At 36.1% G+C, this 27,472-nt stretch overlaps 1 protein-coding gene across 1 annotated transcript; it reads left to right on the top strand.

Moving 5' to 3' along the window:
* Positions 1-23: 23 nt before the first annotated feature.
* On the top strand, positions 24-27,071 carry LOC129265211 (protein jagged-2-like). The gene is made up of 25 exons (XM_064101452.1): positions 24-413; positions 1,076-1,438; positions 2,228-2,282; positions 2,791-3,207; positions 4,131-4,191; positions 6,245-6,375; positions 10,953-11,072; positions 11,648-11,761; positions 12,260-12,373; positions 13,735-13,848; positions 14,776-14,822; positions 15,297-15,470; positions 16,273-16,423; positions 17,729-17,893; positions 18,141-18,254; positions 18,789-18,902; positions 19,663-19,776; positions 20,560-20,676; positions 21,237-21,350; positions 21,926-22,039; positions 22,450-22,574; positions 23,695-24,066; positions 24,698-24,829; positions 25,477-25,633; positions 26,059-27,071. The coding sequence occupies exons 1-25, from the start codon at positions 348-350 to the stop codon at positions 26,493-26,495; spliced, it is 4,002 nt and encodes a 1,333-aa protein (XP_063957522.1). The 5' UTR covers positions 24-347; the 3' UTR covers positions 26,496-27,071.
* Positions 27,072-27,472: the final 401 nt, after the last annotated feature.

The following is a 27,472-nucleotide window of genomic DNA, read 5'->3' as shown; positions in this document are numbered from 1 at the left end:
ATCCAGTCCTTTGGTGTATACTTTTATTTCATTGGTTTCATCCGTCATTGGATTACTGAAGGGGTTTGGAGGATCTTTGTTGGACCCATCTTGAACAATTTCTCTTATCAGGACTGAATATCAAGGCACTTACTTTATTATATGATTTCTTATATATAGACATATTATTTCGATGGATGTATATGAATAGCAACTATATATATTCATATTTTAACCAACTCAATTAATTTCTGGAAAGTGATTGAATTCATGTTGAACATAATTGTGATCGAGGTTCCGATTAAAATTTACATGTGGCATCTGTAATACTCCACCATTCATGAGCACGGACGTAAAGAATTTAAAAGATGGGATTTTATAAAGCATTGGGAATATTCTTATTTGTTGGATCTGTACTAATTATATATTGCAAGGTAATGTATGTATTTCATTAAATTCTTGTATTTATATTCTCTGTAGCATTGTGACAACTGTTTTACACTTTATTTCTTCCCGTCATGCATATCGTTACTCGTAAAGGGTATAACCATGTTCTAGTTCAGTGGGTATAACCCTAGGAATAAGAAGGTGTTTTGATGATCGAAACGTATTTTGTCAATAAATGAATGCACAATCGATGGATTTCGTAGCTTACATTTTAAATCAAGGGGGTTCACGGGCAACTTCAACAATCACATACAACTTTGTTTTCTTTCAAGCAAAAAATGCCATTAATTGTAATTTTGTTTTGAGATTTGGAGCCTCGTTTAAACGCAAATCTTTCCGCACCCCGCCCCACGTGCTCAGTTTCTCTCACAAATATCGATTTATTATTAGGCCTACTTAAAGTATACAAATCCTTAGATTATTTTTATTGAAAATGAGCAAGAATTTTGAAAGCTATAAGGAATCTCTGTTTGATTATTAGCTCATTGTTCTACACGTTGAAATACTTATCACAAGAGCAGATCTTAAAATGGCAATCGTTTAATTCCCCCGATGCAATAAAAATGAAAATATATATTTATGTAATTAACCGAACAAAATGTTTAAAAACAAAAACAATTGTATGAATATTGACAATTTTCATTCAAAGTCAGTGACTGGAGATGGTCACTTTGAATTGGACGTGATCTCGTACGTCGATCCAAAGGGCGATTTAGCGGACGGTTCATGCTGTGATACACCATCGTTATCATCGTCGTCATCATCATCGACCGATGGCATTCAAGACTGTATGGACGAGTGCGATGTCGCCTTCCGTGTTTGCTTGACAACCTACCAGCCTCGTTCGACATACGATGGACGATGTGTGTTTGGTGAAGTTATATCCGGTGTCTTGGGCGGGAACACTTTATTATCGACAGTCGATGGCGATATCGACAAGGGAACCTCATCAACGGATCCTACCCCATCTGTAGAAACAACCGTCAAGTTGCCGATAAAATATGCGTGGCCGGTACGTTATTCTTGCCTTCTTATTTTTCGCGGTAGTGCCTTTTTTCTGTTCATGATTTTTCCCAACACATTACAAAATGAAGTCAGAAAGTTTTTGTTTTAGTAATATCCACTTTTTAATTTCAATGCATTTTGATGGATTCATATTAATAATTCATTAAAAGTAACATCAAACACAATTGGTCTCACGTGGTAAACAAAGAGGAAACTGAAATATAATTATATGAATCCCCTTCTTCTTTATCTTCATTCTTCTTCTTCTTCTCCTTTTCTTCTTCTTTTTTCCCTTCATCTTCTCATTCTTCCTCCTCTTCTTCTTTTCCTTCATTTTTCATTCTCCTTCCTCCTCTTCTTCTTTTTCATCTTCTTCTTTTTCTTTTTCTTCTTTTCTTCTTCTTTTTTTTCTTTTTATTCATTCTTCTTCTTCTCCTCCTTTTCTCCTCCTCCTCCTTCTTCTTCTTCTTCTTCTCCCTTTTCTCCTTCTTCTTATTTTCTTCTCCTTCTTCATCATCATCACCTTCTCCTCCTCCTGCTTTCCCCCTTTATTTTATTCTTTTTTTGCTTCTTCTTCATCATAACCATCTTCCTTTCCTTCGAGTTACACATCTTCTTACAATTCTGAAGATTGTGAATATAAAATCAAATTATTTTGTGAGTCTCATGACTATAGCATCGGTATTCACCTCGCATAATATCAACGATAATTTGTAATCCTATTTCATAATATCTGTTCAACGTAGATCTTTTCACTTCAATGATGAAGGATTATATTATTTCTTTTACTCTGCAGACGACATTCACTTTGCTACTCGAAGCACTGGATGTTGACGGAGATGCTTTCAAAAGTAAGTTTAAAGAGAGAGAAAGAAACGAAAGAGGCAGAAGACAATGACGAAATGATATCATTTCTGCATCATTAGATCGAGAGTTGAACCATGATTGAACCATGATGGGTCCAATGATAATTATTCATGCCAATTTCGTAATATCTGTTCATTGTAGTTCGTTGATAGGCCTGACGGAGACCCCTTTTGTATTTGTCATCCATGTTACCATTTTCATTGATAACTATCAATTCATATCAATTGGTTGGTTGATTGTCTGATTGAGTATTCGATACGAAGTTCAACATATATACATTTGAACTTAATATCTATATATAAGAAATTACTACAAACTTGCTCATGTTGGCTGCCTTTGGGTCGACATTGTAGCAACTGCACCAATATCATGTACATAATGTGTGCCTTTGCACATTAGGTCTACTCTTATTAGAAATCTTAGGCGCAAAGTTGAACCTCTTTTCAAGGTATGTATCCTTAAAACGTGTTTTAACCTTTGTTGCTAAAGCAGTAAAGAAACCATCATCTACCAGATCTTCGTCAACATCACCGTCGTTGTCATCACCGCAACCATCGACAACGCAATCGCCGGTACTGTTGCCGTCACCACCGACCACTCTTTCGTCACCACCAACGTCTCGAACGAGTGCAGAAGGCCAAGGGGATCGAAACGTGACCTACCAGTTGATCGAACGTGTGTACCACTCCAGTATAATGGTGCCTTCTCCGTCGTGGGTCACTCTCCGCCACGATGGTCTTACGGCAACCGTGCTATACCGCGTTCGCCTCCAGTGCGATGACGATTTCTACGGGACGACCTGTATGAATTACTGTACGCCTCGCGATGACCTCCTCGGTCATTACACGTGTGATGATGATGGCGGTCGGGTGTGCGATCCCGGTTGGACCGGAAGTCATTGTATGATAGGTGAATACCTTCGATATTTTTGGAATGTCATCTACATATGAGGACAAGGCGAGAAATTCTATATCTCACCCTGTCGACTTAATAATCTTATCAAGTTCACATGGAGAGACATTGCATCCAGCCATGTCGACTTGATAGCCTTATTATGGAGACATAGTGGCATAAGGTATCTTGCCAAGTCGACTTATAACAAAAAGTTGTATGTCGACATGACGAGATCGATATATTATCATATTAGCCTTATTATGGAGACTTGATTTGATTTGATTTACCAATATAAAAACAATACATATAAAGTTACAACATGATATAATAAATGATAAAATAACATTGGACTGATCACCCTACTCAGCTGAGCCATTACAGCTCAACTGTTCTGCCGAGGGGTCCAGCTATATTAAATATACAAGATGAAATTAATATTACAAAAATAAATAATAGACATTGTGACACAAGATATTTTCCCAAGTAGACTTATAACAAGTTGTATGTCGACATGACGAGATATGTTATCTTCCCAAGTTAATTTATAGACAATTGTATATCGACACGATGAGTTACGTGGTGGACGTATCTCGTCATGTCAACATATAATTTTAAGTACACTTGTCATGCAACCTTTTTTTTTTGGGGGGGGGGCGATTTGACAAGATAACGTATCTCGCCTTCGCCATGTCGATATATAAGTCGACTTGGAAACATACAAATAGACCTTCAAGTCGAGATGGCAAGATAAATTACCTTGCCATGTTTGTGTTTTTAAATGTTGTTGTTTTCGTTATAAACCAATTATTTACCATGTTTAGATAATCTTATTTTTTATACGTCATACATAATTCTTCTTGTATGAGCACATGATTTAAATGTTTACAACTGATGGATGGATAACTCTCAAAGTAATTTAATTCTATTTTTATGTACAGCAATCTGCAAGAAAGGATGTCATGCGACATACGGTTTCTGTGATTCTCCGGATGAATGCAGGTAGGCACATAACGTACATCTATCCCAGCTTATACATTCATTGGGTGCATTTATCAAAAATAATTATTTCTCTATCTTTTGGGTCTAACGTTGCAAAGCATCTTCCTCTTCTATGACCTTACTCCTTCTTACCCTTTTTCTATCTCCTCCTCCTCCTTCTCCTTCTTAACGTTTTCGTCCTTTTTATCTTGTTCTTTTTCTCTTCTTTTCCCTTCCTTCTCCTCCTTCGTTTCTTCTTTATCTTATACTGCTTTTTCTGCTTCCTCTGTTCTCATCCTTCTTCTTCTTTTTTCCATACTTCTTTTTTTTTATCTTCCTTTTCTTCTCATCCTTATTTTTCCTTTTCTTTTTCGTTTCTTTTTCTTCCTTCTTCTTCTTCTTCTTCACATCCTTCTCCTTTTTCTTCTTGTTCTTCCTTTCCCTCTTGTTTTTATTCTTCTCTTTCTAAAGTTATCATTACTCTCCTTTCCCTCATTCCTTCATTATTATTTCTTTTCTTTTTAATTAACGATTAGTTAGTCTTAAATTATTGATGTTTTCTACTTTGCTTAAAGAAAAGTATTAATTTGTAACATCGAGGATTGGAAATGGAAGTTTAACTCTTTTTTTCCCATTGAACCTAGTTAATTAAAAATGAGCAATACTTACTTTGTAAATTAAAAAAAGAAATACCTGTTAGAGGTTTTTATTATTTTCTTCGGACTGAAGTACAACGACACGTTAAAGAGATGAAAATTCATAGAAATCCAGAGAAATTGTAAATAATTCATTTCTATTACAATGCGAAAAATTGATTTCAGTTCAGTAAACGGAGGTGCCCTTTAGGCCTGATCGATTTGAATATATTGTGGTGAGGCTATGCCCTATAGTTATCATGCATGTTTTATGTCATTTATTTTTTGTTGATTTATAGTTGGCAAGTAATCGAAATTATATTGAATATATTTAATATATTAGTTAGTATGTCTTTAAACTTATAGCAGGTTTCTTTCAGCCAGTTGATCTCTATAAACTATGAACACTAGTACGATAATGTACCAAGCGTCTTAACTTTACCAGAAAAAACAGACTTTTACATTATTATACTGACTTACTGAGTTCTACTAGCCACATATATATTAAATCCCGGTATCAATTTATGCATTACCAAACCGAATTTGATGTCTTAATTCATGCAGCGTTTATAATAAAAAAAAGACCCATTTTTTATATCAAACTATATCGACATGAAAGTTTATATCTTCTATCTAATTAACGACCTTACATTTCTAAAATCTTCCAAAATATAAGGCCTTATCTACTAAAAATACTAAGAATAAAACCTTTATAGTGATATGATAAAATAATATTAATTGGCGCATACGGGTTTTTTTTTTAATGAGAGTGCCGTTTAAACCAATCAACAACAACATATATCATCAACAACAGCAACAAAACTAGGATATCAACATTATTTTATCATATCACTATAATGGTTTTATTTATATTATTTTCAGTAGATAAGGTCTTATATTCTAGGAGATTTGAGAAATGTAAGGTCGTTAATCGCTTGGAAGATAGTTAGTTGTTTGGTTGAGTTTAGTGGTGATGGCGCTATCCCATCGATATCAAATGATTTCCGCCAGGCTAAGCGAGAGGGATTCCACCCTCCCCTGTACAGCTCACGTCATTCGATTTTGCTATTAATTGCACTGTGTGTGAGATATAGATTCACCTAGAAAAGGCGTTGTAGAGTATTAAAATCTTTTGAATATTTTATTCAATAAACATCGTTTGTTAGATCTAACAGTTAGTAATCGTGTTTTTTTTTCTTTCATGGATGTGAGTGTTAGTTAATTGGTTTTAATAATGTGTCTTTCAAAAGCATGATAAAGCGCTCCTTACTCCATATCTTCGATTTATTAAAACCCCGAGCAAAAAAAAAGGTATCTGCATGAATATCCCAATAAGTAGTAATGCAATAACGAACGTTTAAATTCAAGTGTACATTGATCGTCGTTGTGTCGAAATCGTGATACGTGATTGGCTAATCTGTATTGATCACGTGTTCCAGGTGCCGTCATGGTTGGCAAGGTGAGCTGTGCGATCAATGCATGCCCTACCCTGGATGTAAGCATGGCGGTTGTGTATCGCCTTGGCAGTGTAACTGCGAGTACAAGTGGGGTGGATTGCTCTGTGATCAAGGTGAGTAGAATGTAAATACACATCTGATTATAATTCCATGTAGCAGACATGTCCCTTGTGAACCTTTGACCTGCACGCAGTTTCTACTAATCGATTCGTTAAATTTTGATTATTGCTCTTGGAATTTAATGTTTGTTTTTCATGTTTGTTCCTAAGCGTATTGCGAACAGTTTATTTAATAATAATTTACGATATTTATATCACATTTATATCACAGAAGATGCCTCTAAGCTCTTAAGAGAATGTGGAAAGGAAAAGCAATATCAGCCAATTTTAATTTTGAAATTTCAATTGAAGATGTGAAGGTAAATGCATTTAAAAGTTAGATAGATCCCTTGGAGGAAGAAACAGAAGCACTAAAATCGACAGGATGGATGAAAGAAAGAACAATCACAGAGAGAAAGAATTGAAAAAAGGAACTAAATAAATAAATGAACAAAAGGGAAAGGGATAGAAAAGAAAACAGAGTTAAAGGTTTGATTCATCACTTGGAGGGGAAAAAATAAAACCGACATGATGGGTAAAGAAACAACGAAAGAAAAAAAAAGAAAGAAAGAAAAAGAAGGAGAGAGAGAAAGAAACAAATAAAAAGAAAAGAAAGAAATCAAGAAAAGGGAGAAAAGAAAGAAGGAAAGTTAGAAACGAAAGAAGGTATGCAATAAAAAAAAATGAAATAAAGGAGGGCAGCGAAAGTAAGAAAAACATGAAGAAACATGAATAAATTGAATAAAGTTAATATTTTTCGTGAATATACAAAATATCCATCGTTAAAGTGTTATCCCATCTCGTAGAAGCTGTTTTAAACACGGAAGAAGTCAAATTGATATCGAATGAGATCGTCATATGTACCGCTGACATCACTTCTTGGTAATTAGTTCGCTTCGTATTGATTGAGAAAATACAGCTGACACGATATAGGCTCAATTAAAGGCATTCGTCAAATACTTTGGAATGAAACCTAATGCAATGGTTTTCACAGGATAAAGACTTGATTAACATGTTCCTCATCATGAGGAAAGATTATTTCCAAGCAAGAAAACATACAGTTTAAAGTATTCTTCACCAGAAATCACTGACCGTCTGGTACCAAAACGAACGGGAATGTATGAGTTATTTTATTATACTATTGTAAATCTTCAGTGATGTAATGATGCAGATGTCAAATTTAGAATCAACATACAAATCATCGATTCTCCCTAAATAGTAATGTTATCGTTATCTAATATTGCTTTGGTACCGACGCTTAACTGTTGGAAACCCATAATACCACGAACATGTCTTTAAGTAAGGAAACTTTCAAATGAACCGAACTATATCATGACAGAGAAGACGTGTGGGTTAAACAGTGCATCATTTTGTCAGTGACTTCATAGTTTTTAGATGTAATGTATGTTCACTCAGGTCATCGAACATTATATCAAATATCATGGACTTGGGAATTGAGAATATGATGACATCCACAACGTTAATGTTTTGTCCACCTTAGAAATCGCCGTCATTTGTTATAGTGACGAGTATTAACTTTCATATTCCATATTCCCAATGCTGAAACCCTAAATATGTGTCTAAAAATACACGAAACTAGAGTTACAAATGAATTATTAGATGAGTTCTTGAGTTTGTTTCATTGTCAAACTCGTTTGAAATTTATCAGAAATAAACTTAAGCCATATGCACCAGCAACTTTGGGTTAATAAAATCTGCACTCTTTTCATTTTCAACCACCGCTGTGCCTTTGCTGAAATAAGGGTAGGCTTATGAACAAGAAATTGAAAATAAAATAGTGATAAGGAATATATTGAGGTTAGACCACTTGATAAAATTGTTTTGTCAAAAGGTCGAGAGGCAAAACATCACAAGGGTCTTCTTTGAAAACTTATATTGCCTTAGATTTTATTCTCGGCAGTAGACCTACATATTTGAAAGCGTTAGTTTTCAGCCTGCCAAGTTAATCAATTTGTATTGAAAGCGAATTTTTATGTGAGAAACACCCCATAAATGAATAAATACACTTGTGTTAATCGATATCTTATCATCCGCCCTTGCCCACACGCGTTGATAATTAATTGCACGTGCCGTGAATCTTGGGTTAGGCTTCCTAATGAGATTCAGCACGAATATCAAATATATTATGCATCATCATGTACACTGCAAAAATATTGGGTAAAATATTAACCAGAGCGAGGGTAATTATGTGTCCAATCAATTTGGGGGCAGTATTTTACCCAATGCGGGAAGCAATTGTCCAGTATATTAAAGGTTAAAAAATAAACAGCAATTACTTTAGAATGGGCAATTTTGTTATCACACTGGATAAATAAAAATACCCAACGTTGGTTGGACACTTAATTATTCTCATGGAGCATTTTTACCCAATATTTTTAGAGTGTATTTTCTTTCTTGGTTTGGTTTACAACCTTTTGTATACTCATAATTGTATCGGCTGTCTTTGTCGTTTTTTTATTATTTGATATTCAATGAGAATGTAAAATGACCGCTTATAGGTTCACTGATGTTGCTAATGCATATTGATTAGAAATAACTGTTGTGATTCCGCCTCCAAAATTATATAAATTTTTCTTTTACGCGTTGGAAGGTGTAGGAAATCTTAAAAGAAAACTTTATATTAATTTTTTTAATATATCATTTTGTATCGAGCTACCTCGCATACATTCGTAATTCCGAAGCTTCGTTATTCCGAAGGTTCGGATATTTCGAAGGTTCGTTATTCCGAAGGTTCGTTAGTCCGAAAACGAAATAAGGTTCGTAATTTCGAAGGTTCGTTAGTCCGAAAACGAAGTGAGGTTCGTAATTCCGAAGGTTCGTTAATCCGAAAATGAAATGAGGTCCGCAATTCCGAAGGTTCGTTAGTCCGAAAACTAATGATTAACGAACCTTATTTCATTTTCGTTCTAACGAACCTTCGGAACAACGAACCTTATTTCGTTTTCGGATTAATGAACCTTCGGAACAACGAACCTTATTTCGTTTTCGGATTGACGAACCTTCAGAACATCGAACCTTATTTCGTTTTCGGATTATCGAACCTTCGGAATAACGCCATAAATGTTCGGATTAACGAACCCTTTTACGTTTTCGGATTAACGAACATCGAGGTATAGGCAATTTACGTGTTTCGGAATTACGAACCGTCGGAATAAAGAACCTTCGGAATTACGAACCTTCGGAATTACGAAGTGTAACCGAGCTACCTTACCTTACCGCAAATACTGGAAGAATGCTGATTCAGCAGTCGAGCTTCCAGGTTTATCCTCTTGTCAGCTTCCTTCATGCTTCAATAATTTCAAGGAGGCAGTGGGGCAAGTAGGTGAAAATTGACTTATATCTAATTAAGAGTAGTGGGAATCATAATAATGCCCATCTTTCCAGTGTCGGTCTAGCCTGATTTTGAAGGTGTCTACTGTGGGAGCTTCAACTACCTCAGCTGGGAGAGAGTTCCAATCATTGACTACTCGGTGACTAAAAGCTTGTTTTCTCACGTTTGTTCTGCATATTGGCTATACAAGCTTGAACGTGTGACCTCTTGTAGTACTGTCAGCTAGTTGAAAAAAGTGTTTTGGGTTAAGCCTGTCGACTTCATAAGTGATCTTACTTGAATCATGTCAGTTCTCTCTCTTCTGTACTCCAATGATGGCAAGTTCAGGTGTTTGAGCCTTTCCTTGTATGGAAGATTTTTGATCCTGGTGATTAATTTTGTTGCTCTCTTCTGAACTCTCTCGACAGCCTTAGCATCAGTAACGTATCGTGGTGACCAGATGACATTTCCAAATTCCAGGAGTGGCCACACTAACCCTTTAAATAGTTTGGGGATAGTGGTCGAATCAAGACACTGGAAAGTACGTCTGATGCTGATCAATACCCTGTTTGCGTTATTGACAGCATTTGACACTTGCTTGTGGAATTTTAGATCGTCGTCAATGTTGATCCCTAAATCCTTTTCATCTCTAACTTTATTTAGTTCTGTACTCCCGATATTGTAGTGCGCTCTTTGGTCACCTGATCCAATATGCAAAACACTGCTCTTGTCGGTGTTGCAACTTTGAGGACCAGTCCATCAGTGAGTGCAAACTTGTTTGGAAAAGTTTGCATTGATTAGGAGTGGAGACAGAAGAAAAGGCCTTAGTGTCATCTGCATAGATCCTTACAGTGGATTATGTAACATCAGGAAGATCGTTGATGTACAACACAAACAATGTCGGGCCGAGCACGCTACCCTGGGACACCCTACTCTTTACCATGCACCACTGAGATCTGGCATTGTTTACTGCTACCCTCTGGGTTTTGCCACTGAGAAAATCAGCAATACAAGTTTTGAATCTCCTTTAGATGGTGGATGCATCTAGTTTTGCCACAAGTCCTTGATGTGGTACACTGTCAAAGGCCTTTCAAGTCTAGGTAGACAACATCAACCTTTTGACTTTGATCCAGTAAGGACGTCCAGTCCTCTAGTGTATTGTTTACCAAAAACATAAAAAAAAAATATTAAAATTGCTTGAGTAAGTAAGAACTTTGCTTTGCATTTTCCTTATTTTTTCTCATTTGATACCATGATATAGATTTGGACTTTTGTGGCAGTCATACTCCATGTCAAAACAATGGTATATGTATCAATATAAGAGCCAATGGATATGCCTGTAGATGCCCGGATGGGTTCGGAGGTGGAGACTGCGAATTGTGTATGTATACAGTAATACCAAACTATTTTATTTCAAGTCATCCCAAAATGATTTTTAAAAATTCTGTTGTGCATTTTGGAACGTTGTTATTTATAGAAAACTGTGGCTCTAATAAGATGTGTATTTTGAAAGCGAGTACCAATGTGTTCATCGAATTTAAATCCACTTATGTTATTATGAATGTATTCTTTTATTTTAGTTAAAAGTCCCCTTTATTTGTAATACACTTTGTAAAAACCGATGGCTTTTAAACATGTTATCGTATCCATACAGTTGGGCATTTTCACTTTTATATTGTATATTCTTTGATATGCATGAGCCGAAGATTGAAAGAAAATTGTGAAACAAATAATAAAAGCGATAGTCACTTTAGACAAAGGAGTCAGACCATTAAAAGAGGCGCATTTCATAAAACTTGTCATATTAACAACTTCGCAATAATATAGTTTAAAGCGACTAAAATGGTTCAATTTGATTGGCTGATAGTAATCTTGTTATAGAAATTGTGCATTTCTTATTATATCAAGTCTTTGAAAAGCGGGACCCAGATGTTCTGAAATAATTTGTTGTTATAGCACAGGGAGTGTGTCATTCGAATCCGTGCATGAATGGAGGGACATGTAGCGAAGTCGGAGAAGCGTTCATCTGCGATTGTACTTCTGGATGGACAGGAGAAGATTGCAATACCAGTAAGTAAACATCCTGGGTGGTATTCTAAAATCCAGTCAATAGGCCATGGTCTAACTGTGTGCTAAAATTATATTAGAAGCCAAAAATTTAAAAAATGTTGTCAATAATATGTTTTTTATTTTCACACTGTTACGTAATGTGCTACAACCGCGAAGAAAAAGTGATTCAGTTCATGCCCCCAGACACTTATGAATGACCAAATCGAGAGATGGGCTAATGAATAGAAAATGAACCGTAGTTACAAATTTGTTTCAAAGTTGGCTATCCGTAGTGAAAAAAATAATTGATCGATGAATAATTTAATGATTAATTTAATAGGATTTACCCCCCCCAAAAAAAAAAAAAAAATTAAAAAGACATTTCGCCATAACGTTCCCTCAACATTAATTCATTGTGCGAATAGTTTATTAATAAACTAACGCCCGTCTCCCATTTTAGATTTCATAGACACTCTCTTGCTTATTGACTTTTCAATATTCATTCTTACGATTTTGCAGATATTGACGACTGTGTTCATTCTCCTTGTTTGAATGGTGGTTCATGCTCTGACCTGCTAGATGGATATGAATGCCATTGTACGTCACAGTGGCAAGGCCCTGTCTGCCAGTACGGTAAGTTTACTTTTCATGCTACAGTCACACTGGTTAAACCGACTCCAGGGCCCCGTCTTACAAAGAGTCACGATTGATCCAATCAATCGTAACTCTATGGAAATCCATCATAATTGATGGATAATTTTTTTCTACAGGAAATTTGCAAAATGTCCTATGTAAACAAAGGAAAACACACCAAAATGTCAAGAATCAGTGACGTTATGGATATACATTCATATCTAGATTTTTTTTTGAACAAACTTGCATTTTATATGTTGACTTTGCTGGCTTTCCATAGTTGCGATTGATCAGATCAATCACAACTTTTTGTAAGACGGGGCCCAGACGGACCGATGCTATTACACTATTCCCAATGGCATGATATCGGTCGGTTTTGGTCTGTCTCATGGGTGCGACTGAAGCATTTAGTCGATACCAATTATGCTATCCTATGTATAACTAGGACTTAGTGAAGGAGTAGAGATTTCCCAAAAACATCTTTTTCTATTTCATTTCTTAAATGTTTCTCTTAACTGTACGGCTTTCAGTACCCAATGCAACCAATTAAATATTGGTTTGCCCCACTACTTCCAGATTTCTATTGAATTTACTTGACATGGACTTATTTTTAAGATGAAGTGAATTATTTTTGTTAAAAAATATCTAGAATTTGATGCAAGTTATCCCATACATAGTATCAATTCCTTAAAGGTCAAGTCCACCACAGAAAAAAAAGTTGTTTTGAATCAACAGAAAAAAAATCAGACAAGCATAATGCTGAAAATTTCATCAAAATCGGATGTAAAATAAGAAAGTTATGACATTTAGAAATTTCGCTTATTTTTCACAAAATAGTTATATGCACAATTTACCCACATGCGTATGAGAGAATCGGTGATGTCCCTAACTCAATATTTCTTTTGTTTTTTATTGTTTGAATTGTACAATATTTCAATTTTTACAGATTTGACAATAAGGACCAACTTGACTGAACCATATAACGTTAAGCAATGGTAACTCCACATGTTCAGTGAGAAATAAAACTTTGTTTCACAGGACAATGAGGAGAAAATTATAATATTTCATATTTTAAATAATAAAATCCAAAAGAAAAAGTGAGTCAGTGATGTCACCAGTTCCCTCATTTGCATACCGACCAGGGTGTGCATATAACTATTATGTGAAATTAAGCGAAACTTAAAAATTTCATAACTTTTTTATTTTACATCCGATTTTGATGAAATGTTCAGTGTTATGCTCGTTGGATTTTTCTCTTTTTAATTGAATCAACTTTTTGTTGGGGTGGACTTGTCCTTTAATACGGAACTTTACATGGTGTTCTATACAATTGTGTGTTGTTTTGTCTCGCAACTGAACAGATTCAAATGAATGTACAGGACAGCCTTGTGTTCATGCCTTCCGGTGTAGGAATCGGCTTGGTGACTATTTGTGTGACTGCCAACCCGGTTGGACGGGCAGAAACTGTGATGTCAGTAAGTATATAATGCACAGAGGTGGTGCCAGTGTATTTTGACAGGGGGCGGGCAAGACGACTAGAAATATCGATTTAATTACAGGAGTATAAAATTGCACAACCAAATCATGATTTTCTTTCCTCTTCCCTTTTTTTCCCTTACTTTCCCCTTTGTTTCACTAATTGAAAAATCATCGGGAGGGGGGGGGGGTCGATTGGTCCTGTGTATGCATGAATTTCAATTCCAAAGTGTGGGTCCAAGAAAATGAGATTTATTTTTACATAATACTCTTTTTCCAATTACCTTTAGTTACGGAATGAATCGATTTGCATGATTATTTTCATTTAAGGGTTTCCTTTAATACGGTATACGATTTCGTCGATAAAAGGAAGTCATTTGTGTACCTGATAATAATAGCTTTTTACTTGACATTGAGAACGGGTTTTATAAAACAGAGCCCCTTAAGGTGATGACTTGACTTATAGTCAGGGTGTAAAAATGTCGGATATGAATTGCCTAATGATGGCCAATCGCATTTCTTTTCGGTTCACTGAGATGAAATGGTCAAATAAATGATTCCATTTTTTATCAGACACACGCTTCCACCCATCACTAACATTTCAAGACGAGAAAAATCAGTTATGTACATTTGAATGCTAAAAGGATTAACTAATCCACTATGCCATCCCTACATTCTTGCTATTCCTAGAGTCGATACATTTGGCATTTACTTCTGAAATATTCCAAGAAAAGTGATATGCCATGTAGGCTTTTATGCTTTTCAACAACTTAAAATGCAAACGAATTTCAGAGAAAAAGATATGAAAATAAGATGCTCCAGTCTGTTGTATCTTTATATGTATCAACGCGACATTTTTGTCATGTTTTGTCCTTAAAAATTCATTGCTATATGTGATATACTTATGCAAAATATTATCATTACAGATGCTAACGACTGTGTTGGACATTGTTTTAATGGTGCAACATGCATGGTAAGTGTATACCCACACCATGTTAGAGCTGATTTTGAATGGAATCGATTATTAGTTATGATAAAATACTGATAATATGCCGCATTTATATAGTGCTTAATACGCTTATAATGTTTGTAAGCGCTGTATACTATTACCCTGGTTTATAGCACGCTACCCCAATTGGGCGCTCGAGTATTCAGGGATCTCCTATTAGGTAGTCATTTACCACACCCGAGTACAAAGTGGCAATTGTAGATAAACGAGGAGAGGGTCCCTCAATCATTTATTGGCGGCACTTTATTTTCTCCTAGATTTTCATATTATGTATCCCTAATCTTTACCCAAAGTACAAAGTAACGACCATTTGATCGATCATATCATTTTAGTAAACTACTTCATATGGACAGGGTAACATGAGTACTTAACATAGAAACAATGTCCCTATTATCCTAAACAAGACAACTTCCCTACTTTCATCCATTAATCTACAAGGACCTAATCAACTCATTTATCTGCGTGTGTCGACCCGGTTTCACTGGCACTGAATGCGAGACGAACGTGGATGAGTGCATCAGTAATCCTTGCCTTCATGGAGGGACGTGTACGGATCTCGTCAATGGGTACCAGTGTGAGTGCATGCCAGGATTCTCGGGAACTCGCTGCCAGGTATATTCATTCATTCATTTAAATAAACATACATTTTCTTCCATTTTCACAAAATATAATTTTTCGGTATAAATCATACAAAATTATTAGTCATAATTAACAGAGTATAAATAAACAGCGTATTTGATTTAGGAAGAAGGCGTAGTTACCTGAAAGCAAAGGCTTGTGACAGGATATGCCTGTAACACAAACACTCTACAAATACACAATACGAGAAAGGAAGAAGGGCAAGGAAAGGGCTGAGAGATCTACATATAAAGGGTTATGTACTTTTCATAATCAGTTTTTACTAACCATTCAAAATACAAATATTCAGTGATTTTCACCTACTATTGTTTTAAGCTACCGAAATCCTTGCATCTGATTGGCTCAGAGCAAATTAGTCAGTGAAAATCACCCAATCTTTGTTTCATTAAACATTCCTCTGGAATTATGAACAGATTGAACATTGTTATTAAAAAAAAGATGATAATGGGTGTTAAGATCTATACCATTTATTCCACTCTTCTTTTGTAAAATAAACTATTGATATATTTAAAAAGGAGGTAATCTTATAAGATTACTTTACTTGAAAAACTAGATAAAAATTAGAAGCATGATTTTTTGTGTTTGAGCTCGAGAAGATTACCCCCAGATAATGAGCTATCAACAATCCTGTAATTCTATACATTAGCAAATAGTATTATTGTTACCATACATTCTTCATGTTGTTGTAGAGTAGGGCCTGGTGTTTTATCCTTTCCCATTTCATATACACAATACTATAACGATTTTGAACTGTACATTTGATTTTATTTTTTAGTATGACGTAGACCTTTGCAACCCGAATCCTTGTAAACACGGAGCAAATTGCTTTAATCTCTTCGGGGATTACTTCTGCGCATGCCCAGAGAGTCACCAAGGAAAGAACTGTTCCGATGCTAAGACTTTTTGTCAAGACTCACTTTGTCAGGGTAAATTACTTTCAACTAATTATTCTGTCATTAAATCTGATAAATAGATGATACTATCGGTAATAACACATTAAGGACCAATATACAGTGCGTCCCACAAAAAAGGAAACCCGTTTTCAGAGATAAATTTCACAATTATTAAATAAGTTTTTACTATAAATGTTATACTCATAACAAGAGTGGAATCTCATCTCTCATTTGAAACCAACAGCTTAGCAAATTGTTCACGCATGGCAGATTACAAACAATAAACATTGAGGCATTTCATACCCCTTTCATAAACCCATCCTCCAATTAGCCGCCTAAGAGTAATGCGGATAATTCAATAAAAATTGCGTTCACAAACTCCAAAAATAATCCGCACTATTTTTACAAGCGCCCGTCCTGAAAAAGGCGGATAATCGTCATGACAACTGCACACGCCCCCTCCGATGCGGTTGTGTTGTAAAAGGGTGACCTTATGACCGCACCATGGCAATTATCCGCATTATTTGGAAATGCGTTCATAAAGTCAAAATCTGGTCCCGATGCCGCTATTATGCGGATAATAGCAGCATCAAAATAATGCAGATAACTATGGTCCTCCTCCGATTTAACGACCAAATTATGCTGCTATTAGCCGCATAATTGGGTTTATGAAAGGGGTATCAGAAACGATTTGCGCAGAAACTTACGTGTGAATCTGAATCCACTCTCACTTCAGGGATCAGTGAGAGAAGCTTAGCAAAGAATACAAAAGAAAAGTTAATGAGCCAATCGTCGAATATGCACGATCGTCGTATCACGAACCAGTCTTGTCCAAATTTTCTGCGCAACCTGGTTTTGACATTAAAATTTCAAACTCGTCTTGCTCATTAATGCGCGAAGTGTTTGCTTCATATTAGGTATCAAAATAAAGAAGAATAATTGAATTATATGATTATGTAAATGAAATACCATTATTTATTTGCATTTAAATTAAAAAGACATGGGAATCCCGGTTTCCTTTTTTCTGGGACGCACTATATAGTGCAATATTATTAGAAGTGCCTTCTCTGCCTTTTGGCTTCCCCAGTGGTTATCATTCATAAAAAAAAATCATGGAATTATGGGTAATCACTGGAATACCCTGACATCAATACTGACATGGACAGTAAAACAACTACTACACTATCTGATGGGAATGGAAGGTAATATACAGATATTTGAGATCTGCTGCAAATTATAAACTTAGAAGACATCTTATGAGATTTTAGAATAGACACAGATACATGGAATCGTTTGTTACGAGTGTCTTCAATCTTTATATCAATCATTAATAAACAGTAATAGACAGTTGCACCGTGACAGCAGGAGCAACCAGTACCGGTGGACCGATCCAACAACCATCCAACGTTTGTGGCCCTCATGGTTCCTGTATAAGTCTGGACAATAATGGCGGATTCTCCTGCATCTGTGACACAGGATACACTGGCCTATATTGTCATGAACGTAAGACTGGTTTGCATTTTTCACCTTGAATTCACGTGCCTATTTCGGTGTGATTAGTTAAGTGATAATTAAGCTTTGCACAGCTCCAGATTTCGCATAATAAGGTGCTATGGTACTTGCTTCATATCTAGCTTTATTGCAATGTTGCAAATACACCTACGAAGCCGACAACTAACCGACCTAATTTGTCTTTGGAAATTACGGTTAACATACTTCAAGTAGTATTATTCCTTTCATCTCTCTACAGGGATTGACTGTTGTGAAAGTAATCCGTGTCAGAATGGAGGAACGTGTATCAATTCTGTATCATCAATACAGTGTGTCTGTACCCAAGGATGGGAAGGTATCTTCTGTAACATTGGTAAGGATGCTCAAAGAAATTACAAAAAACACTTGCCTGCAGGTGGGGTGAGGGTTGAGGCCATGAACCACGAAAGTTCTGTGACCAAAAGAAATAAATGAAAAAGAAGGAGAAAATGAAATAAAAGGAAAGGAAAGCTCCAAATTTGATTTTCGGTTTGAAAAGGTCAAAATCTTCGCTTGCTCGGCATCAAGAAGAGATTTTGCCACACACCCCATTTTTGTTTACTCATTTTTGGCCCACTAAACAAATCTGCTGTGGGTTGATTCTGAAATAGATACAGGGCCTACCCTCTATCTGTTGAAGAGATCCAGAAATATTCTGTACTGCATTCACCTACTTAAAATTTCGGTTTCAGAAGGGAAATCAGCAAACGTAAAGATCTCTATTCCGATTCATAAATACTAATAATAATCACGAGCTCTTGAAATTACACTATTCATATGAATCTAAAATAATGTTTATTGTGGAATTATCAGATTATTCTCTAATGGAATATGACTGTGTTTTGGTGTTTGGTTCTGCTCTATAAAGGCACAGATGAATGTTCGGCAACCCCGTGCAGAAACAACGGAACCTGTGTTGATCTCCATGCCGATTTTACGTGTGTTTGTCCTGAACGGTGGATGGGAAAAACTTGCAATTCACGTAGGTGTTTTTCACATCTTCAAAAAATGTAATGAAAATTTATTTTCTACCATTAAACTCTGGAAAATAGTATCAGCTCTAAAAATGTCTACATCTGCCATGGACCTATCCACGGAGGATTAGTTTATTGTTACTGAGCATTGTCACAGCACCCCCAGTAACAATAGATAATCCTCCGTGGATAGGTCCATGCATTTTACATGTGATAGAGGATACTATCACCTTTATCTCCGTGACCACTGACCATGCACATGTATTAAATGGGTATTGCAATTATGGAACTCTATTTTTGTGTAACTTTTCATGATATTTTACAATGTAAATGACTTTGCAAGTCGGCCTTAAGGAATTTAAGTAGTGGACGATGTCCTGTATTTGTCAGTAAACCGTTTTAAAAGAAGGAATAAATTGATATTTTTCCCTGCCAGGATCACCGAGTGAAAATAAAATATATCCGTCAAAGAATCAAATTGCTTGATGAATCGCATTTATCCTTTTCACTTTTTCACGGTATTATTATTTTTTAAGAATAATGATACGTTAAGTTTATATAGCGCCTATATTAACATAAATTAATGTACAATTAAATATGATAACATACTAGATACATTATGAGCTCTTCATTTAAAGTTTATTTCGAGATGAAGGATGGCATTTGAGTGCTTCATTGAAGGCTTCAACTGTTGCATTGGTTTTGATGCGCAGTGGTAAAATGTTCTTTCTTCCTTGTATTCACTGTATTTATTCTTGTTTCGTGTAGTTGAAAGTCACTGTGACTCAAGTACATGCCGTAACGATGGAGCCTGTGAAGATACTGGAGAATCCTTTATGTGTCTCTGCCCACCAGAATGGGAAGGAATCTCCTGTCAGATTGGTAGGTACAAACTAACCAGTTGAAGGTCTGCATAATCAATATTATAATTCAATTTTATTTTTAAGAGCGTATACCTTATAAAAAAACAAAGTCATGTGTACAGGGGCGTAACAGGGGTCGGTGGCCAGGGGGGGGGGGGGGGGCAAGAGCCAAACATTTCCCGGTCATAATCATGGAATGAACAGGCAGTGGTGTAATGAGGCAAAATTTTTGAAGGGACCAGATATGGCGTATCGGGCAGAATTTCTCTTTTAAAAAAGTTGCGAAGGAAGCGAGCTAGCAAAAAAATTGACATTTTTATTACAGAAATCAAATTCTGCCCCCGCCTGTTACGCCACTGATCATGTATAGATTCCTATTGTATTTGAAATTAAAACTATACTGCCCATGCTTACAAAGGGCACACGATACTCTGTGAAATATGTTTTGTATGTCCAAGAAACATGTTGTTCAAAATCGTATTCAAAGTTCAAAATCGTAGTCATTAGTTTCTGCATCGGATGTAATGTAATTAGATTTAATAATACGATAAAAGAGGAGGAAAAATTGATAATAAATTTTCATTTTGGTATCTGTTCAGAACCATTGTCATTATCACTTTATTTGAAATATAAAGATTACGAGGCCGTCTTCATCATCAAGCCTAAACGCCCACGATGGTGGTCTCCTGAAATTCTGATACTGATGTGAATGCAGAAAAAAATAAACTCTATAGATTCCTCCTATGTTAGATTTTCTCCTGTGGCTGTAAAATTTGCCATAATGTGTTTCTTCTACTGTCAGCTGTCCAGGACATATGCATTAGCAGACCTTGTGTAAACGGGGCGACATGCATTCCAAGTGGCGAGTCATATACATGTATCTGCAAAGATGGATTTGAGGGAGCCAACTGTGACAAGAGTAAGTAATATTGGACTGTCTTTTTGCTCTTTTGATCCTAAATATCAATTTCTCCTGAAATCAAGTTATGATGATGCAATAACAGAATTTTTAATCAATTGTCGTCATCTTATTCAATATTTCATCTTACAGTCTTTGACAGCTCTGCTTCAGAAGTGAAACAAATTGATACCTAACTTTCAATAAAAATGCGGGATATATATCTTTAATAAATCACATGAAGAAAAGTCCTGTAATATTTGCTAAAAGATGTTGAAATCTTACTTCGATATTAATGGTCGCTTTACATAATCACTTATTCAATTTATATTCCTTTAAAATTGATTCGGGTTTATTTACGCCACTATTATGTTATGTTTATGGTCGGCTATGTTCAGACATCCTACCTAATGAAGATTGTGTGATTCTCAGCAGCAACATATAAGATGTGTTTAATTTCCTTTATTTTACCGTGGTGGCAGCGGTGGGATAACTAGCCATTGACGAAACCACTAAGGCTAGACCAAGATCATAAACATAACGCCTTTGCTTTTCCTGTTTACATTGACATTTCATGATAGATGTGGATGACTGTCGCCTGAACCCCTGCCACAATGGAGGAAAGTGTGTGGATGGGATCAACTGGTTTCTCTGCCACTGTGCGGAAGGATTCGCGGGACCTAGCTGCAGAATAAGTAAGATACTGATCTTAAATGTAGTTACAGATTACACTTTTTGAAATGCTCCCCTGTGAGTCGAGGAAGTACATACATTGTATGCGGGCAAGTTAGGATCCGACAACCAGTGTAATAATATAAAGCGAAGCGCTTAGAGACGGCGTTCATATGCATTAGGCAATATATAAGGACTGATTATTATTATTATTATCATTATTATTATTATAATTATTATCATTATTATCATTATTTATAGTTCAACTGGGTGCTGTATTATCAATGTTTGAAAGTGAGGAAGGTCAACAGATTGACAACCTCTAATAGGGATGGGAAGTAATATTTCATCCAAAAGGGACTTACGCATCAACTTATATTCGAACCTCGGGTACCAGATAGAAAGATTACCGCTCTAATATCTTAGCTAAGAAATCTATCTAATACTGAGATGGTCCCTTAAAAAGAAGATTCTCGATGTGTTTTATTTTTAAGATACATTTTCTACTGTAATTATTTCATTTGACATGTTTTATACAACATTTGATAAAATCTCCTGTAACAGATGTTTAAGGTTCGCCATATCATTATACCATTAGATATCAACCAATGCCTTTCAAGCCCTTGTGCATATGGAAGTACGTGTGTAGACGGAATGGCATCATATACATGTCATTGTCCTCTTGGAAGAAACGGAACAACATGCTCACAAGGTTGGTTTACAAATGAAGCAAATTTTTATTTTCTGTCCTTCTATATTTTCCGTATTCTACCTTTATTTAGTCAGTAGGGATGTAATAGAGAGACTTTACTCTCCACCAGGAACTAACTTCTAACTCTATAACCACTTTACCTGTTTTTTTTCCTTCAATCTAAAAGAGAATACATCATAAACATGAGGTTACGCACCTTCATGGTACCCTTTTGTAAACTATTGCCCAGAAGAAAATTGACTGCCATGTGTATCGGGAGGTGAGATTTGAGTCTGGGTTGTTGTTATGGGGGCAATGTCGTGTTGCAGTATTTGTTATCACACGTATTATATGAAAATCAAACCTGAAATCATAATCCGAATACAAGATTTTCTTATCAAGATTCTCTTTCATGTTTGGTTTATATTTAGTAATCGGTTATGATCCTATGCCGAGATCGTGTCAGTCTGGACGGCATCTTCGTGTTCATGAAGAGACGTGGCAACAGGACTGCAACCGATGTCGGTGTGATGACGGCCTCATTGTCTGTTCAAAGGTTTGCTTCATCGATTTTTCGAAGAAATCTGTGAAAATTACAGACCTAGCAGTGCATCCGTTTAGATATTACCATTTCAAATTCAAATTCCTATTTGTCATTTTTCAACAGAAAAAATTACAATACAAACGCATTATATATATATATATATATATATATATATATATATATATATATATATATATATATATACATAAATATATATATAATCAAATTCGATAGAGAATTTGATAGAGAATACATGATTATTAACAGATAAAGGAAGTGGGTAGTAACCTTTCTCTTCAAGTGAAATTTAGGTATTTAGATAGGATTTAAACATATTCCTAAGTGATAAGAAAAAAATATAGGAACATCCCCACTGGAAAGAACGCAGTGTTCCACAGTGTATTCCACAGTGTGGAACACAATGTGAAATCACCTTCACACTTAAATTTGAGTCACATATTCACATAGTCGACCATGTGAACACGCTGTGAACAGTCACATTGTCGAGGTGTCTATATAGTGTGAAAATGACTTCATACTGTTGAATTTGAGCATTTTGACGTGTGAATAATATTTTCAGATAGTCCACAATGTGAACACACTGTGGTGACACTGTATGACACTGTGTTTTTTCCAGGGGGATTTTCTCTGTCCTTTCTCATAGTAATTATGCTAACATTCATCTTTTCGCAACTGAATGAAAACGACATACAAAAAGTTGAGTCAGTGCATTAAACTATTTTCTTAACAGCAACAACCAAACTTGAAAAAAAATCATATTACATATTTCGTGGTTTGAGTTCTGATCATCTTTAATTCATTATCATTGTTGTCATCGTTATTTTCTCTACCATCGTGGTTTATGATATTTATAGCCACACCTGTCACTCTTTCTTCTTGTCTTGTTAGGTGTGGTGTGGCCGATTGTCATGCCTAGCATCCTCATCACCATCATCACCACCATTAGCACCACCACCATCATCATCATCATCACCATCATCATCAACACCAAAATCATCATCATCATTATCATCATCATCTAATTATCATTATCATCACGGTTTCTTTCACTATCATTGAGGATGACGATATTTGTTGCCACACCTGTCACTTTTTCTTCTTGTCTTGTTAGGTGTGGTGTGGCCCATCCTCATGCCTAGCTGTAGCAGATGGAACCTTCGACATTAACGGACTAGAAAACCAGTCAAGTTTTCGCTGTTCCGAAGGGTATACCTGCCGGCCGATAAGAGAACACGAGTGCTTTACGCCTCCTTGTCATCCTTGGGGAGTCTGCGAAAAGACAGCATCCGGAAGAACCTTAGGCGGGTATGAACAAGGACACGGATATCCAACTGATCACCCTGGTTATATAAAAGATGGAAGCAGTACTTTTATGTCGCTATACAACACTGCCGAGATTGTTGGTGAATCTGGCCAGAGCAATAATGCATCTGGAAGCTCTATCCGTCTGTTTTTAACATTCAACTTGTGGATAATGCCCGTGGTACTGTACCTTTTCATTTTTTTTTTTATCTGTGTGGGTTTATGACTTCTTTGTTATCTTTCCGAGCATGCCATTTAAATCTATGGAGTTAGAAAAAATGATTTGTTATTAATAACACTGTAAATTAGTACGTGGTCTTTTGGAAACAGGCCTATGTTTTTTTATAACTTATTTTACTTGATGATTCTCTGCAACTTTTTATGAACAATATAACAAAGGAAATGCAATAAACAGAGTATTAACAAAATATTTGATTTGAATCAAAAAGATATTTGAAGAAAGCGTCTTTAATTACAAGGAAAACAATCAACAAAGATGTATTTTCTATGACATATAGATTAAAAAGGTTGCAGGGGGTGTCATAATAAGCTTAACTTGATTTCATGACAACCCTGTATATCAATTTTTGGTGTACATTTTAAGTGGATATTACTGAAAAGTATACAACTAAAATATTGTAGGTCTATTACAGAAATCCTATAAAGGAAAACTGAAGTACAAAGGTGGAATATGAATGTTTTGTAAATATATATTTCATACCAGCAAACGGACAATTGCCTACAGCAAAATCCTTTGAACACCTTTTCCCCAATGACAAAATGCCATTTTATATCTTCCTAAAAACCTGCAGGGGATGACCGTTGATGCAGTGTGTAATGGTATCAGACAGTTACCACAGATACACGCTGCTGCACTGGATGTGGCCGTCTTCATCATGTGCCGAAAGGTTCTTCAAGAAACCGATACTATCGATTTGACCATGGTAGGTTTCTGAGATAGTTGTAGATCTAGGATCTAAATTTACCAAATGGATTTACGACATTGATAATAAAATTCCACTTTTGTACACCAAATATCTGACCCAGGTGGGTGTTTCATAAAGCTGTTCGTAAGTTAAGAGCGACTGGTGATCCTTTCTTGTGGTACATGGTATTGAATTGGCGATGGATTAGCGCTTAAGAAGGGTTCACCAGTCGTTCTTAAAGTCGCTCTTAACTTAAGAACAGCTTTATGAAACGGTCCCCGGGTCTGTAAGCGCTTTTACAGATTTACAATTATTTCTATAGTTTATTACAATGGTCATTGCATACGGTGTAGGCACAATCTCCACTCCCTGCGGACTGCGGAGTATTCCGGCAATGAGGAGTCATACGCTCTCATTTATAAGCCAGCGGCATTAAAGTTGGCATCCTACAACTACCGGAAACCCATTTAACACCTGGGTGGAGAGTGGCCAAGTGTCAACTGAAAATTCTCATTCACCATTCTCGACTCTTCGTTTTTTTACAATTTTGTTTGATTATCTGACCTTTAGCCATCACAGACAGCACATGTGCAGGTGCAAACATTACAAGTGAATTTCAATATCAAAGACATAACTTTTCATTTCCAATTCTATGTTTTCTTCAGTCAACAGACGGCGGTTCAAGCACATTAGGTGACGTCAGTCAGGCCTTGATTTTAGGTCTTCAGGGGCGATCGGAAAGAGGTAATGTGGTTCTTGACGCAATTATCAGCATTCAACAGATTTCACCTTCTTCAGAAGCGGCCGTCAGGTTCAACGCCAGTGAGTATATCCATTCATGTTTGGGATTGCTATCAGGAAATCAAATATGATTCAAAGTGAAATAACATGTTTTTAAGCAGTTTATTTGGAAATCTAAGAATTAAGGAACTTTAAGCTAAAAGAGCGTAATAGCTTACCTATATGCAGGGGGGGGGGTAAAGCACGGGATAAAAGGAAGGTGCTCAATGCCATATTAATGATTTTCTGCAACTTTTGATGCATATTTTCTTTGAGAATTTACTTAGTAAAATAGGATATAACACTTCCATCAATATTTTTGGTGATTCTGATAGATTATAAAAGATATAATGAGGAAAAATGAAACTCAAAATTCTTGTTATGGAGAATAAATTTTGCATTTATAATGGCTAGTATTCTATAATAATCACGCGTTGTTTTCTTTTTGTGTTCTTTACTCGACAAAGGACTTCTAATCCTCGCGTATATGGTCGTTTTGTTAGCGATATCATTCTTTGGCTTCACTATTATCGCATTTGGTCGTCGACGATCTCGCTGCCACGGCTCACCACCACCTCCGCCACCTCCGCTGTCCCTACCGCTTCACATCCTAACAGGGAACGATCAGAGCATCGTGGAATCGGAGACGACCACTCATCGAGCCCTCAATAATTACATCATCGACGAAGATAAAGTGTCTGATAAGTCGTCGATGTCGCAGGCGTCCTGTTCATTCACAGATGATCACGCCCGACATTACATGAACGATGTCAAGGGGAATGAGCCTGTGGCGACTGGCTACTTGGTACCTGATTTTGAACGTTTGAATCGTACAAACAGAAGGTCAAATAAACGGCGGGGAGTCAGGAGGCCTAGACCGAGATCGGAAAAGGAACCCACTTGAATAAATGATGCGTCTAAAGGACTTTTTAAGAGAGACATTTTGTATACAAATACTTTGGGAAGCTGCTACCGCTCTATCACTTTAGGATTTGGCGGCTATAATGTATTTTCTAATCGACCCATCACTTTGTTGATAAAATGGTTGATCACATTTTCTCTAATATATCTTCTTAAATTTTCAACCAAGTAACTTACCTTCTGTGTCCTGTAGTCTGCAGGCACAGACCCTAATTGAAACTTTGATCAACAAGTGTGTCTCCATGCAAAGACTAGCACATACAAAACTTGCTGTTTCTCAGTACACAAGGCATGAGTCGGCCGCAACTCAGACCCTTAACTCGAGCATGTCGAGTGAAGAGTTTGCACAGCAGACTATGTGGCCTGTGGGTTTAAAGAATCCCTGTTTGTTTTTAATGCAAATTTAACCAACGGCTTGAAACCATCCGCTATTATTTCCGATTATCAATATAACGTAGTATAAGTAGTATTGTATATACTGTATATACCTGTATATTTGTATCTATATTTCATAATCATGATTATGGTGGTGTGTTAATTAAATATATACGTACAATACAGGAATATGTAAAGCTTATGAGCTTTTGACTTTTCAATAGATACGTGCAACAAAGGAAGAAATAAAGATTTAGAAAGAGAATAAAGGAAAGCCGAAAACGAAAAGAAAGGAAAGGGAATTAAGAGAGAAAGGAAGAACAAGAGGAAGAAAAATGGAACAAAAGAGAGTGCGTGAAAGGGAAGGAATATCAGCTGTGCTTTTTTTTTCTCTCACAAAATTGTGAATCTGGGATCTTAAAGGGGGAGTGATCTGTGTGTGGTCTCTCATTGACTGTGTGTTATAAATACATAGTCTTAAATATACGTTTTGCAGATATCTACTAATACTACAGAGAATAAATTGACCTATTGTATTTGTATAGAGAAACTAAAATGTTTTGAGAGGAAGGGTAATTGTTTTGC

Source organism: Lytechinus pictus, chromosome 7, assembly GCF_037042905.1.
Source record: "Lytechinus pictus isolate F3 Inbred chromosome 7, Lp3.0, whole genome shotgun sequence".
Taxonomy (NCBI): Eukaryota; Metazoa; Echinodermata; class Echinoidea; order Temnopleuroida; family Toxopneustidae; genus Lytechinus; species Lytechinus pictus.
This window is presented reverse-complemented; position numbering and strand designations above follow the sequence as displayed.

Coding starts and splice junctions, on each gene's coding strand:
- LOC129265211 (XM_064101452.1), top strand. CDS start 348: ATGGGATTTTATAAAGCATTGGGAATATTCTTATTTGTTGGATCTGTA. Junction 16,424..17,728: donor TCAAGACTCACTTTGTCAGG/GTAAATTACTTT, acceptor ATTAATAAACAG/TAATAGACAGTTGCACCGTG. Junction 20,677..21,236: donor GGGAGCCAACTGTGACAAGA/GTAAGTAATATT, acceptor ATTTCATGATAG/ATGTGGATGACTGTCGCCTG.